Consider the following 14,840-nt stretch of genomic DNA (forward strand, 5'->3'; position numbering starts at 1 on the left):
TTTAAAACAGTCAAAGATTATTAGATTATTATCCAGGGATAAAAAATAACCTTTAATAACTTTAGGACTTTGCATTTGCACAAACCACACTATGTAAACTAGTCCGACAGATATGGATTTTTGTGGGTCGATATCGATATTAGGGAGTACAAGATTTCCGATACATCGGCTGAGATATATATATATATATATATATATATATATATATATACACACACACACATATATATAGAGAGATATATATATTTCTCTATAAAAATATATCTCTCTATATATATAGAGAGATATATATATATTTTTTTTTAAATCTGTCAATGATTCCTAAGATATCGTTATCAAACCTTTATGACAAAGAAATGTAATTGAGGCTTGATATTTTAGTTTAACCATAAACTTTATCATGAATAACTATAAATAAAAAGATAACACAAATACAACCAAATATATAGTACTTGAATTAAGAAAATAATCACAATTTATTTTACGTAAAATGTAAACTCACATATGTAAACATTTGTTTCTTGCATTGTTAATTCTGTACGATAAAAGATTTTCATACATAAGCGCTGATATGTGTTATGTCTGTGAAAGGCTCATATCGTCTGATATTATCGGTCAGGCTCTAATGTTAACGTCTACAGTGACAATATTTCCAATAAAATCCAGAATACACTTTGGGAACAAGTAGTAATGAGAGAGAGAATCTTGTACCTTGATATGAAATGATATGTAAATATGAGTAAAAAGTTGTGAAGTTATGATCCGACCCACCTGATCGAACGCCGACGTCGGCCTCGGAGCGCTCCTCGACTGACGGGTCCGGCTGAAGTTCTCGTCCTTGTTGGCGTTGACCAGAGCGAAGATGATGAAGAGCGTGTGGTGAGGATGCTCCAGCGACGCTCGGCAGATCAGCTGCGAGGAATCAACCGAGGAACAGTTATTATATTTTACATCAGGCAAATATCTTGTCAGACTTTTATTTGAGATATTCAAGTGTTGCTATTACGTCGATGAGGACGTCGTGGAAGCCCGTGTCCTCGCCGATGTCGGTCGCCATCTTGGTTCCCATGCGCGCGGCCAGCTGATACATGAGAGGCAGGAACTTGTAGGAGGGGATCTTCTTCACGCCTTTCTGAAACACATGAACGAGCAACGCCGTAAGATTAATACGCTGGAATGGACAAATATGAGAATCAGCGACACATTTTCCATTTCAACATTCCAGACTTTTTCCAGACTCAAATTTCCTTCTTCTCAGTAGATTATAAATATATATATGTAATATTATTATAAAAATTAATATTGTAATATTAATACACAAGTATTATTATTATATGAATAATTTTAAAATATAAAATGTTTTCCAGACATGAAAATTACAAAAACAAAGAAGAAATCCAAATCACCAATGCGTAGGAAGGAGGAACCCTGGAGAACGTTATATTTCCCGCCTCACCTTCATCGTGTCGTTCACCGCCTTGACGCCGGCGTTCTCCAGCCAGAGCGACGCCAGGCGGAACACCCAGGTGTCGTGCTCCTCGCCCTGCTCCAGACACTGGATGTAGTTCTCCACCGCCTTGCACAGGAAGCTCCGTCGGTCCGACCGCAGGTTGGACAGCGCCTTCTCGTCCAGCTCCAGCTCCCGCTTCACCTTGATCGTGTACCTGCCGGGTCCAAGAGGGACGAGTGAGGAGGAGGAGGTGTGTTCGCCCCTCGATACGTTTTTAGAATCAGAATGACTCACGGACCTGTTGGACTCCACTTTGCGCTCCTTCATCAGGTCCACCTCCTCCTTGGCCTTCTCCAGCAGCGCCTGCTTGTTCTCGAACTCGGAGGAGTTCATGTACTTGTCGATGCTCTGGTACTGGGCGTCGGAGAATCGGGCCAGAGACAGGAAGGCCTCGGTCCGCTGAGCCTGCAGCCGGGAGTCAAGCACCCCCGACTCGCCCTCGATCACCTCCACCGCCTGCAGGGGGCAGCAGCTTTTATTAATATCATAAACCAATTATTTAACAGGAGTAAGAAGAAAAAATCTCATTGAGATTTAAAAAATCTGCCTCCAGGTCATTCAAGATAACCCTCTTGGAGCTTTGGTCCCTTTTCTAGATTATTCCAAGCCGAGGGAGCAGCGTTCCCCAGATAAATACGGACTCCAGGGACAGTTGGAAGGAATAAAGTGCTGGGAGCGTCAAGCAATAGTTTTCCGAACCTTTTTTCCCAGGATGCACATCTTCTCTCACAGGACGAAAATTAAGTCAAAATAATACCGACAATGAAGCAACAGCAGAAAAAAAGGAAGTTAAAAAAATAAATAAAAACAAAGGACAAGAAAGAACATGACAGAAGAAAACATCACCACAAGACAATATGTACTCAGTTATTACACACACGCACACGCACACACACACACGCAGCATGAATAATTTAATCTCATCCATATAAATCCGCTGTAGCCCCAAGACAGTAAGTGTAATACCTGCAGACGTTACGGTCAATATTTTTTCTTAAGGCGTCCTCCCAATCTATCTGGATGTATATGCATTATTTATGTGTCTGTGTGTGTGTGATGGATAATAAATCCTCCGTTTCGCAGAGGGAGGCTTATACGTGTTTGTGTGTTTGTGTGTGTGTGTGTGTGTGTGTGTGTGTGTGTGTGTGTGTGTGTGTGTGTGTGTGTGTGTGTGTGCTTCAGGGTGTAAGCGAGTTTCATCAAGTCGCATTTATATTAAGACTTTAAGAAATTCCAGTTTGTCTGAGGGATTAAAACAAGGTTGTTTTTAACTGTAGATAATAAAATCATGACCAGGAACATGAACGAGACAAAAAACTCCTGAAAATATTTTCTATAAGTTTTCCGGGAGACGGAAACACTTCTATTTGTATGAAAAGTTTTCATCGGGCTCCTTTCCTGAGCAGATAATCCACAATCCAAAAATTAATAACTCTGTCCGAGCCTAAACGTTCCGTAAAACCTCCTCTCACCCTCTCCAGGTACTTCTCCAGGATGACTCCAGGACTTTCCAGGCAGGTCTCGGCGAGCCAGTTCCCACACAGCCGGAGACACTCGGTGTAAACTGGAGCCAGAGCCGGATTCAAATCCACCTAATGAAACGCATCACATATAGTTCAGTGAGGCATTCTGGGTAATACACAGAAAGTTAAAGTGACTTTTTTTCGCCTGACCTTTTCCTCCAGGTAGTGAATCATCTGTCTCAGCAGGCCGAGAGCCAGACCCTGCTCTCCCTTCGCCCAAAACACCTGGGCCTCCTCCAGTTGCCACGACAACGCAGGAGATGACGTCCAGGATGCTGCGCCGCTGCCGCCCAGCTGCTTCATCTGGAAGACGGCCCGCTCTGCCCTCTGCACAGGCAATCACAACAACGTGAGGCGCTTTACAGAGAACTATTTTTTACGGATAAAGGTCAAAAGTGACGAAAGGCAGCAGGATATCGTCCACTGGGACAATACCCGAAAAAAAAGTACTACAGGGGTGGCAGGATCAAACGAACGACAGAACGATGGAACAGAATGAACGAACGGAAAAACTAACGAAAGAATGAATGACGGAATGATCCAACGACAGAACAAACGGATAAACGAACGAAAGAACGAACAACGGAGCGAATGAACGACGGAACGAACGACCGATTGAACGCGTGTACATTCACACGTGTAGAGTCACACACACACACACACACACACACACACACACACACACACACACACACACACACACACACACACACACACACACACACACACACACACACACACACACACACACACACACACACACACACACACACACACACACACACACACACACACACACACACACACACACTCGTGTTACCTGTGTGCTCCCAGCCTTGCGGGCCAGCCGACAGAGCTCCATCAGGTGGTCGGTGAGCACCGAGCCGAGGAGCTCGGTGCCGTCGGGGTCTCCCACCCGGGACATCAGGGTCTGCTGGGCCACGGACCGGACGGAGAGGATGGGCTCCACCAGCACAAAGTCACTGTCGGCGAGGAGCCGGGAGTGCTGCCGCCACCGGCCGCAGACGTCCCTCAGGGTCACGTCCGAGAAGGGTCTGATGAATGAAAACATGAAACATGAATCTCAGAGACTGTTCTTCTTCTTCTTCTTCTCTCTTCGTGTGAGCGGCGGCGTCGTCACCTGGAGAAGAGCTGCTGAACGCTCTCCAGTTCCCTGATGCTCCGCAGGTTCCTGAGAGCCGGGTACAGAGAGGACACGGCCTCCAGGCTTCCTCTGCACAGCTCCTCCACCTCGGCCCGCCTGAGGGAAACACACAACACACGTAAACGCCTCAACGAGTTTTCAGACGAAATGTCCGTAAAATTGGGTCCGGATATTTTATATAAAAGTTTGAAAATATTGCACCTTATATTAAAAAATTACTTCCACAAAATAATCTTTAAAATGTATTGAAAAACTAAAATCAACATAATTCAGCATTTACAAAAAAATATAAATGCATGATCATTATCTATAAATCATCAGCAACCTGAGAGCACAAATGTACACAGTAATATACTGTTGAATAACTTTATATATATGTATATATTTTTTTTTAATGTGATTTTAAAATTGCCATAATTTAAAGACATCATCAAAATGTAATGAAATAATCCTTGAGACCTTGACACTGTAACTTTAATCTAATTACACATTTTTTTGAAATCTGGTTTGATAATAGCTACTTATTTTTTTGTAATCAGATTACATGTAATCCGTTACTACCCAACCCTGTTCCAGAATATTCAGGTGACGTGTATTTCTCACATACTCTGGAAAAGTTCAGGAAAATGTTCAGACTTCAGTTCACGTCTGGAAGCATCTTAAGAACATTTGAGGAGTTTTCCCGTACCTGGCTTGTTTCAGCGTTTCATCGAATATGGAGAACTCTTTGTCCCTCAGCGCTTGCAGGGAACAAAACACTGATTCGTGGAAGCCCGGCGTTGATTTCTCACTCCTGATGCAACAACACAAGAAGAAAACAAACAAACAACATATTTGAGTAAAGACATTTCCTCCGACTCTGACGGGTTACAGTTGATCTTCCTCCTCCTCTCACCCCTCCGACAGCTCACACTCCCACTGGCTGTTTCTCCAGGCCGCCTGGAAGCGGAGCTCCCTAAGCTCCGCCCCCCACTCCACCCCCTCGCTCTCCAGGCCCCTCATGTACGTGGCCAGGATGTTGCTCAGACCAAAGTTCTGCAGACCCTGTTCAGTGGGGGACAGAATTTTTTTCAACATTTGTCTTTTATTTGTACGAGTTATACGTAACAGTAGAGATAGGTACATTTTTCGCTAAACATCGCGATATAAAAAGGATATATCGCGATATTATTTATAGGCCATATCGCCCAGCCCTACTTCATACTAATTTCCTCTACGGGTGTGTTTCAACATAAACAATAAAATACAAATATCTTGCCTCCACGATTCCCACTTGCCGAGTGGCGTCGGGCAGAGACGAGTGAAGGTCGTAGGAGGTCAGGGCCTTCCCCCACATGGCCTCGTGCTCGTAGGTTCGAATCCTTAAAAAAAAATTGGACACAGCAAAACAAAGACTACATGTAACCGATTGTACTGTAAAACAAAAAAAAAATAAAGCATGACATCAGCTGATAGATTATTATTATTATGATCACCTGGTCAGTGGGCTGGTCATCGTCTCCCCTCCGCAGCCGTACAGACTGTCAGGTTCTCCGATGCTGCGATAGACCTCAATCAGAAGCTCCTGTACGAACACGTGACCATCAGGAGGACGTGGAAATCATTATGTTGCACTGAACCTGCAAACTATTTTATACATATTGTCTTCATACGCTGACAAAACAAAATGATGTTCTGAGGTGAGACATGAAGAGCGGACCTGCAGACTGATGCTGGCGTCCTCCATACTCTTCTCCGTCAGACTGGACACGGTGAACTTCTGGCTGTGCTCCTCAAAACTGAGCTTGTACGTCGCCCTGGACTTGGTTCTGCACATTTGGTGAATACACGGATTATTAAAAAAAGAGATTCGGGGGAAAAAAACAAACTCAAAAAGATAAAATACTGAATTAAAATACAAAAAAAACGTAATATAATAAAGGTGTTTTAATCCAACACATTGAGAATGATGTGATTTCCTCCCTGCGGACCTGCGGCTCTCCTCCATGTTGGCTCTGATCTTGTCCACGTAGATCTCCGTGTAGAGCAGCGCCGTGAAGTGAGCGGCGCACGACTGAGCCGCTTTGGCCACTTCCAGGTAGTTGAGCTCCAGCCAGAAGTTGGAGTTACACACGGTGCCGCAGGATTTACTGGAGGACGGAAACAACGAGCGCCAGCGGCGGTAAAGACACAAGGACGCATAATGAATAACATTTAAACTGGAGCCCGACTGATATGAGCCTTTCACAGACATGTTTACCAATATGAAATCTTTTATTGTACAAAATAAACAATGCAGAAAAAAAAGTGCATTTGTGTTTTACATTTAACGTAAAATAAATTGTGTTTAAATCTCTTAATTCAAGTTCTATATATTTGATTGGTTTAACTTCTTATGATATTACTTTTGATAAAGTTTTATGGTCAAACTAAACCATCACTTCACAACATTTTAGGTATCACTGACAGATAAAAAATGAAAAAAAAAATATATATATATATACATACATATTTACTTATTTATTTTGTAAATTTGTCAATGTTTAATAAAATATCGCATTCCTAAAAAAATATCGGACGATGTATATTGGATAGGGTTTGGGTAACAAAAAAAAATCCTTATCGGTCAGACTCAAAACATCTGTTTATCTTTAAACATATGAAATGTTAATAAGATCACAAACCTGTCGGAGTCCGTCGGTCTCTGCTGGTGTCTCAGATAATCAATAACTGCCAACATGGTTCTCAGAGAGCTCTTGTCATACAGACCCTGACTGGACGAGTCCGACTCTGTAAAGATTCATAAATAATAAACGTTGATCACAAAACTGAGAAAAAGACAAAGACTTTGTGAACATGAATTTTTATAAAATCAATGAATAGATCATAATCATTATCCGATAAATCAGAGCTGTTCGTGAGAGTTGAGCACACAAAAAAAGAAAGGGTGTAACGCTGGAGGAATAATCATAGAGAATAATGTTTTACAAGTTAATTAAGTGTGGAAACCCGGACGCTCATCACTCCCATACCTTTTGGTCATGTCCAAAAATTCAAATATTTTTTGGGGGAAAGTATGACATGAAAAGAATTTTAAAAAAGAAAAGAAAAAAATCCTGACGTTCCAGTTAATGATGAATGAGGTGAGGTCATACATTATGATTTACTCTGTGTGGAGATAAAACAACCCACTGGGAAAAAAACAAATTATAACGATTCATAATTCTGTGTGTAGATGTTCACATGAAGGAGTTCACAGACAAAGACCAGAGACTCTGAACTGTGTTGACCCGGCGACAGACTGGACTAGAGTTTTGAGTTTTGACTGCATGTCAGGAATAAGCTCCACGACCACGAGGAGAAAATAAATAGTCTCGTTATCGTGAGTGACTAACGTACCAGAGTCGGAGTTGAGCGGCGTGGCAGAGCGACTGGAGGCCTGAGCGCTGCTCCTGCAGCAGAAGCTGAAGAAGTCCTGGATGTGGGAGGAGAGCGACGTCCTCCACGAGCCGTCGGCGTCGCCCAGCAGGACGGAGTGGACGATGAGCGGCAGCAGCCTCTGACAGACGTCCACCTTCACCTGGAGGCGGACGACAGGTGAAGGTGTAGTTAAGACCTGGCAGCTCTTGTAGATATTAGAGCAGGTGGATCCACGTCTTCACTTCCGTGTTCTTACCAGACACAGCGGCCTCGACAGCAGCAGAGCTTCACTCTTGACACCGCCGCAGTCCAGCAGGGCGGTGCACAGAGCCCGCAGCCAGGCCTCGTGGCCGCCCGCCTGAGGAATCCACAACTCCTGGCTCTCCAGCTGCTCCCTGGCCTCCGAACTCTCCGCAGCACTCACAGCAGCCACCTGATGACAAGGTGTCAAAGTCAACTTGACAAAAACGAGAACCGTCGACTGTCAGTGTGACTTTCGGACCAACTACAGGAAGTTGCGTCAGCGAGTTATCATAGAAGAAACAGAACCGGAAAAAGAAGAGACGAAATATTTAATTTAAGGCTGCAACTAACGATTATTTTCATTTTCGATTAATCTGTCGATTATTTTCTCGATAAATCAATCAGTTGTTTGGTTCAGAAAAATGATGGAAAATGTTGATCGTGTTTCCCAAATCACCCAATGATGTTTTGTTTTGTCGACACACCAAAGATATTCAGGTCACTGTCACGAGGAGCAAAGAAACCAGAAAATATTCACATTGAAGAAGCTGAAATCAGAGAATTATGACTTTTTTTCCATGAAAACTACTTGAAACCGATAAATCGATCATCAAAATAGTTGGCGATTAATTTAGTAGATGAACTGTTGTAAAAAGTCAACTTGAAAAAAACGCATAAAAATGCTGGAATGTTATATTCTGAGAGGACGAGAGAGGACAGTGACGACACAACGACGTCAGGCACTCGTCCGTCCACGAACCAATCAGAGACAAGCATCGGGGAAACGCAGCCCAAGTCGGTGATGACGACAGGATCGCAACAAAACTATTACTATCGGATTTTTCAAGTCTGAAGACGCCCTAAAAAAGTTCCAGGTTGATTCGGTGGAGATGCGACTGGACGCTCACACGGCCCCCGGACTCACCTTGCTCTTAGCCGTCCTGAAGGGGTTGAGGTAGACCAGCATGGGGTCTCTGTTGTCTTTGTGCTGCTCCCAGAAGTCGACTCCGGACTGCGTCGCCAGGACGTTCTTCACACACTGAGCCGCTGCTCGCCTCACCTCGATACTGACACACACACAATCAAATCAGTCAACATTAACACACACACACTTCGCGCTGACCTCCCGGAGGGTGAGGGTTCGCCGTACCGCTGCTGAGTGAGCGCGTCGTTCACGCAGTTCAGGACGACGTAGAGACCCTGCGACTCGGCGCCGGCGAAGAGGGACACGGCCTTCTCGTACAGCGGGTCTCTGCCGTGCAGCAGGGCGATGGTGGAGAAGTCCACCGGACCCAGTTCTCCCAGGCAGCTCCCCGCCGCCTCTGCAGGAGAGATATAAAGACTTGAGTTGTAAACCTTTTTACAAATGAATCAAACTCTCCAGACGCGGTTATTTGTGATTTAATACCGAGTATGTCGGCTCCTCCCGGGTGGTTGGCCGCCAGCTTGCAGAGCTGCAGCAGACTGAGGACCAGTTTGACCAGCACGCTGTCGCGGGGCTCGGCTGCGAGGCGGATACAGACAGACATTAGGCCTTTAACATTCCTTATTTATTTATTTCTTAATGCATAGATAATGTTCTATTCCTCGTGTGGCAGGGTACCGTGACACTCTCTGAGCAGGCCTGGGATCTGTGCCTTCTTGTCGTGCAGCTGTCGGGTCAACTCCTTCAGTCCCTCCAGTCGGGTCAGAGGCAAGGAGTCGCAGGACGTCACCGACAGGAAGTGAACGATCTCCTGGTGAGAGGGAACACGGAGGAGGTGGGTCAGTGATGAAATGTGAGACGACATTTCCACCCCTCCAAACACACAAGCAACATATGCGTCCAAAAACTCTCCCTGCACTTTTCCAGAATGCAAATGTTGCTCCGCGTATTTTCTCTACGAAAAATTTCCAGAAGATTCACAGCGAGTGAGGAGCTCCAGCCCTAGCGTGAATGTTAGAACCCCTAATAAGAACGAGTCTGAGCCGGACAATCTCTTGCTGCATTCTTCATATGTGAGCAGCAAACTCTGGAAAACGTCCGGACCCAATTTTTCCAGAGTTTTTGTCTGGAAACAGCTTTGGTTGGACTCCTCCATGACGACCTGTAATTCTTCTTATCATTTGTGTCCCTCACATTGGCCACACATGAAATCAAAAACAGAAGTCTGACCACTAGGTGGCGCTATTGACTAGTGTATGTGAGATTATTTTGACTGTTTATTTTACATAAAAAATTCTTGTACTCAACTACTATTTGAAATAGATTATATATTAAGACAGTGATGATGATGTGTGTGTGTGTGTGTGTGTGTGTGTGTGTGTGTCTGCTGCCGTCACCTCTCGCAGCGTGAAGGTGCCCGTGTTGTACTTGAGCCGGTGCTGCACAGAGCGCAGGTCCCGGAACTCCGGCAGGTCGGGAAAAGGCTCCAGCCGGCTGATGGCTCCGCTCAACTTGTGCTGGTTCTCGATCACGAGAAACTGCAACAGACCGAGAACCTGGAGGAGCAGAGAGGAGTTGGAGGTGAAAATGTGTGTGGCTGATAATTCCTTAAAAAAGAAAGAAGGCGACAATGTCACAAAAATAATGAAAATGTTTTCATAGGGGCTTTTTAAACAGATAAAAATTTGATTGGGAAAAAGGTATAAAGTCACAATATTGTTGTTTTAACAATGACTGATTAAAAAACCCCAGAGAAATACGCTGCTCGTCACAAACCTGTTGGGAGATGGCCGGCCGGCCGGTCACCTGTGCGGTGAGCGTTCCCACGACGACCTGCAGGTGGCAGTCCAGAGCGTCGTCGCAGAACCGCAGGGCCGCCTGACACACGGAGGTCAACAGGTCGCAGCACAGACACAGGCTGCGGGTCGAGACCTCGTCGCACTGAACGGGTCTGCAGACGGAAAAGGAAAGCCCCGATTTATACAGCGCTCAACGGTGACACGCCCACTTTAAAAAAAAAAACGGCTTCGGTTTCCAGAAGTGAATTTTTCCCATTTATTCATGTTTCATAAAATCCTCTTATAAAGAGTTTTCAGACAATAAACCAAGAGATGAATCGTAACCGTAAAAGATTTTTTCGGAGCAAAGATAATAACAATTGGAAAACAGAAAAAAAGGTAGAGGGACAAGAGTTTGTATGTAATTATATTTTAGAGTGAAGGAACTACACATCCCATAATCCATTGCGAATTCCTTTACAACGACCTCCAACCAACAGTTTAGCTTCTTCTTGAATAAAACCTTATATTGTTAAAAAATTGTGTTGTAATATATTGTAGCGTGGTACCAAGCCAGCTCCACCAATCAGAGACATCGATGTTGCACTTTAGGGATTGTGGGTAGTGTAGCGCTTCCCAACGACATTGTGAATAAAACATGTTTTTCTTAAAATGAGGTTGATCTCATACGGACTTTTGGCTCGTTTCATTTGTGTGTGTGTGTGTGTGTGAGTGTGAGTGTGAGTGTGAGTGTGAGTGTGTGTGTGTGTGTGTGTGTGTGTGTGTGTGTGTGTGTGCGTGTGTGTGTGTGAGAGAACACCTGCTGTTGATGTGATGTATGAGTGTGAAGATGATGTCCCTGAGGACGAAGGCCCAGGCTCCTCCCAGGCCGTCCTTCACCTCCCGGAGCAGCAGGCTGACGAACAGGTGATACATGAGGAGGATGCGGTGACGCTCGTAGCCGTTGGTCGTCGCGGCGGCTCGTTCGCATACCGCCAGCAGGATCCGCTGGATGGAAATCTACAGAAGATGATCAAAATCCAATGAATCATAATTAAAAAAATATCAAGAAACCTCACGTGTAGAAAGAGAGAGAGAGAGAGAGAGAGAGAGAGAGAGAGAGAGAGAGAGAGACCGTACCGGTGTTTTTGACAGAATGGCCACCAGGGACCTGTGGTTGGTGCTGTGGCACTTGCTCAGGTAGTCCAGAGTCGCCTTGATGACGTAGGAGCTGAAGTGCGGTGGGTTTGGTACCGGGTCCAGTTCACTGAGCGGGCGTCACACAGTTAGTAAGGAGTCCCACATTTTTTTTTAGGAAGAATAAATAAAAGTGGAATAACTTTAACTGCCATTACCCTATGAAGCGTTTCAGGTCTCCTTCGTCTCCCTCGGCTCCGCCTCCTTCATGCAGAGTCATCAGCAGCTCCACCACGATGTCGGGCAGGTTCGTGTGGATGAGGCTGTCGATTCGCTGCGGACACCAGGAGAACACGTGCTCTATCATCACTCACATGTGCGTCTGTCAAGATAACGACTTTTTGGGTTCACGATGTATCGTCCCAGAAATGATCGCGGTAAACGATATTATCGTCATTTTAAGACCATTTTTTTAAATACGGAATCATGTGAGCTCGCAGTAGAGGCCTATTGGTCGTCCTACACGAATTGTGTTGCTGCTCAGAGAAATGTTATCCAAAATTTAGGCTTGAGTTTAGGCCTCAGACAAAATAAGCAATTTGAAGAAATAGAATTCCATATTTTTTGACATTTTATCGACCAAAACCAGTAAAGAATTAAGAGGTTAGAAGCAGAGAGACTTTGCTGGACTATAGTTGACTTTCATTCTTATGTCAACAAATAGCAATGGTTATGATTGACGTCATTAGAAACCATTTGCATTCATATTCATCTGTCATACATTATTGTGACAGGCCTTCTCATATGTGCCGTTTTCCTAAATCCTCTCTTTTCTTCTTCAATTTGTCCTCATGTAGCTACACTAGAAAAAGCCACAAGAGGTGATGGGTCGAACCCCAGATGTGATTTACCTGTTTGCCCAGACACTCGGCGTCTTTGAGCAGGTCGTACACCTTGTGTGCCGTCTCCCTCTGCCGGGCGACCTGCGAGTCCTGGCCCGACAGGGCGAAGTAGGGCAGGATGTTCACCATGATCTTGGGGAAGCAGTCGGCCAGCAGCTCCCTCCAGTCCTTCTCCAGGCGCCGGCCGATGGACTTCACCTGCTCAAAGTCGTCCAGGAAGACCAGGTGGGGGATCAGCACCTGGTAGGAGGAGCTACGACAGGAAATGAGACGAGAGTTCATGCAACCACAGCAACCAAACGACACCCCAGTCTGGACCCGTGACACCGAACGAAAGTTTATTTCCTCACTTGTAGAAATCTGTGGCGGCGTCGTGGTCGAGGAGCGCGAAGGGGAACGAGCCCAGAGTGTATCGGTCGTCCGACTGTCTCTGCGCGAGCCACTCGGACACCAGGTAGTACAGGTGAGAGGTGACGAACGACTTCACACTCCTGTAGCCGAGCGCTCGAGACACGCTGCACAACATCTGTCGAGAAGAAGAAGAGTTAATCTCGCTCTGGTCTTTCTGGAGTTTATTGTTTTAAAGGAAAAAGCGGGGGGGTGCTTCTAAAACGCGTAATGTTTAACGTCAAAAGGCTTTAAAGACACGTAATGTGCCAAAGCAGCGATCAATTATCACCAAATTTCCCTCAGATATGCTTCGTCGTGAACACTTACACCTGTGAAAAAAATCAAAACTGCAATTCTATAATTATGGAAGTTATCTTACATTAAACACATTAAGCCTTTTTCTTATAATAGGCTTCTATGGGGGGAAAGGCCGAATGTAAGATAACCTCCATAATTATAGGATTGTGAGAGGTGTAAGTGTTTATGACCAATCATATCTGAGAGAAATTAGGTGATTATTGATCACTGCTTTTGCACATTAAGTGATGTTAAGCCTTATCACGCATTTTAAGAAAAAAAGGGGGCAGCCAATTCACATGTTGTTGGGCTCAACAGTGACACGTATAATGCAGCTCGACCTGAAGCACAAAGTTCACTCGAGTATCACATTAGTGCCTCAAAGTGCATCACTGGCATGATACTGCAGGACAAGCCAGAAATCCTGAAACTATGTAAAATATTAAAAACAGCGTCTCTGAGACATTTCACCTTTTTAATGAGCTGCTCCTCCACGTTGTTCTCCTTGTAGGACTGGAAGAGGGCGAACAGACACTGCTTCTCACACACCGGGCTGCAGCACAGCACCACGGACAGACTCTTCAGCAGCGTGGCCTTGCGGTTGAAGGCCTCGTCCGGCTGGTCCTCCGGGGAGCTGCTCCTCTGTGTGCCGTCGCAAAGTGAGTGGTCAAAGAGGCTGAACACGAACAACTAGGGGTGCGTGGCCTGTTGCGCATGAGATGTATTAGGTGACTATATCGCAAATACCGCGACTACAAATTGTCACGTAACATGTTGTAAAGGCATAAGACTTGCTTTGAAGTTTAACATTGTCCCAATAGAAACCAATAATGAATAATAATTAAGATTAAAGAATGTTTTAATACAGACGCTGGTTGCAGGGATGACTAGAATCATCGCACTGGTGTGTGTGTCTGTATCGAATTGTTCATTTATGAAGTGCTTTAGAGGAGATTTTTTTAAAAACGCGATATATATATCGTGTATCGCGATATATCAAAAATATATTGCGATATTATTCATAGGCCATATCGTCCAGACCTACGAACAAATATTACAAAATTAAAAAGCCTTTCCTGAATTTGTGGCAACAGGGAAATGAACTCACCGGGAGCCTCATCCCCTCCTGAGCCTTCACGTAGACGTTCTCAAACGCAGCCTGCTGGTGTTTGAGCGGCAGCATCTGTCTTTTATCAGGAAGCTCCGGTTTCACCTCCAGAAACAACCTGGATACAAAAAAAAAAAAAAAAAGGAGAATCAGATCCGTCCGTGACATTTATCTTGAGACAGTGTCAGCGGCGGCGTTGGCTCCCAGCCTATCAGCTCACCTCTCCACTGACATGGCCACCAGCATGCGGACCTGGTGGTGGGCGTCTGCGAGGTGAGACGGGAGGATGACGGCCACTGGGCGGTCCTCCTCTTCGTCGGGCCCCCGGATGCTCAGGACCGCCCACTTACAACACGGGTCGGCCTGTCGGAGAGGAGAGAGGGACGTCAGGATGGATGCTGACGGAACGATAGTGGAACCGAATCACAGAAAGAACGTTCAAACAACGAAGAGGGAGGGAAAG

General features: G+C 45.1%; 1 protein-coding gene across 3 annotated transcripts in view; it reads right to left on the minus strand.

Annotated features, from left to right (window-relative positions):
• atm (ATM serine/threonine kinase) overlaps window positions 1-14,840 on the minus strand; it is a 29,191-nt gene that overhangs the window by 4,625 nt on the left and 9,726 nt on the right. For 2 of the 3 annotated variants that reach the window (XM_047335871.1, XM_047335870.1), the window contains exons 23-53: window positions 14,598-14,740; window positions 14,378-14,495; window positions 13,741-13,911; window positions 12,933-13,108; window positions 12,592-12,835; window positions 11,899-12,014; window positions 11,684-11,810; window positions 11,364-11,563; window positions 10,542-10,716; window positions 10,163-10,321; window positions 9,444-9,576; window positions 9,249-9,344; window positions 8,991-9,162; window positions 8,766-8,907; window positions 7,854-8,030; window positions 7,577-7,757; window positions 6,862-6,967; window positions 6,169-6,327; window positions 5,898-6,006; window positions 5,674-5,762; window positions 5,457-5,559; window positions 5,094-5,242; window positions 4,887-4,991; window positions 4,175-4,294; window positions 3,854-4,088; window positions 3,184-3,360; window positions 2,983-3,102; window positions 1,749-1,966; window positions 1,457-1,664; window positions 1,007-1,132; window positions 772-912 (exon numbers count right to left, since the gene is read on the minus strand). In XM_047335871.1, the coding sequence (XP_047191827.1) occupies window positions 772-912; window positions 1,007-1,132; window positions 1,457-1,664; window positions 1,749-1,966; window positions 2,983-3,102; window positions 3,184-3,360; window positions 3,854-4,088; window positions 4,175-4,294; window positions 4,887-4,991; window positions 5,094-5,242; window positions 5,457-5,559; window positions 5,674-5,762; window positions 5,898-6,006; window positions 6,169-6,327; window positions 6,862-6,967; window positions 7,577-7,757; window positions 7,854-8,030; window positions 8,766-8,907; window positions 8,991-9,162; window positions 9,249-9,344; window positions 9,444-9,576; window positions 10,163-10,321; window positions 10,542-10,716; window positions 11,364-11,563; window positions 11,684-11,810; window positions 11,899-12,014; window positions 12,592-12,835; window positions 12,933-13,108; window positions 13,741-13,911; window positions 14,378-14,495; window positions 14,598-14,740 (4,695 nt within the window). Of the gene's footprint in view, window positions 1-771; window positions 913-1,006; window positions 1,133-1,456; window positions 1,665-1,748; window positions 1,967-2,982; window positions 3,103-3,183; window positions 3,361-3,853; window positions 4,089-4,174; window positions 4,295-4,886; window positions 4,992-5,093; window positions 5,243-5,456; window positions 5,560-5,673; window positions 5,763-5,897; window positions 6,007-6,168; window positions 6,328-6,861; window positions 6,968-7,576; window positions 7,758-7,853; window positions 8,031-8,765; window positions 8,908-8,990; window positions 9,163-9,248; window positions 9,345-9,443; window positions 9,577-9,678; window positions 9,768-10,162; window positions 10,322-10,541; window positions 10,717-11,363; window positions 11,564-11,683; window positions 11,811-11,898; window positions 12,015-12,591; window positions 12,836-12,932; window positions 13,109-13,740; window positions 13,912-14,377; window positions 14,496-14,597; window positions 14,741-14,840 lie in introns of those variants that run through there. The other variant, XR_007031724.1, reaches the window with a different exon arrangement.

This window comes from Scophthalmus maximus, chromosome 11 (genome assembly GCF_022379125.1).
Source record: "Scophthalmus maximus strain ysfricsl-2021 chromosome 11, ASM2237912v1, whole genome shotgun sequence".
In the NCBI taxonomy this organism is placed as follows: domain Eukaryota; kingdom Metazoa; phylum Chordata; class Actinopteri; order Pleuronectiformes; family Scophthalmidae; genus Scophthalmus; species Scophthalmus maximus.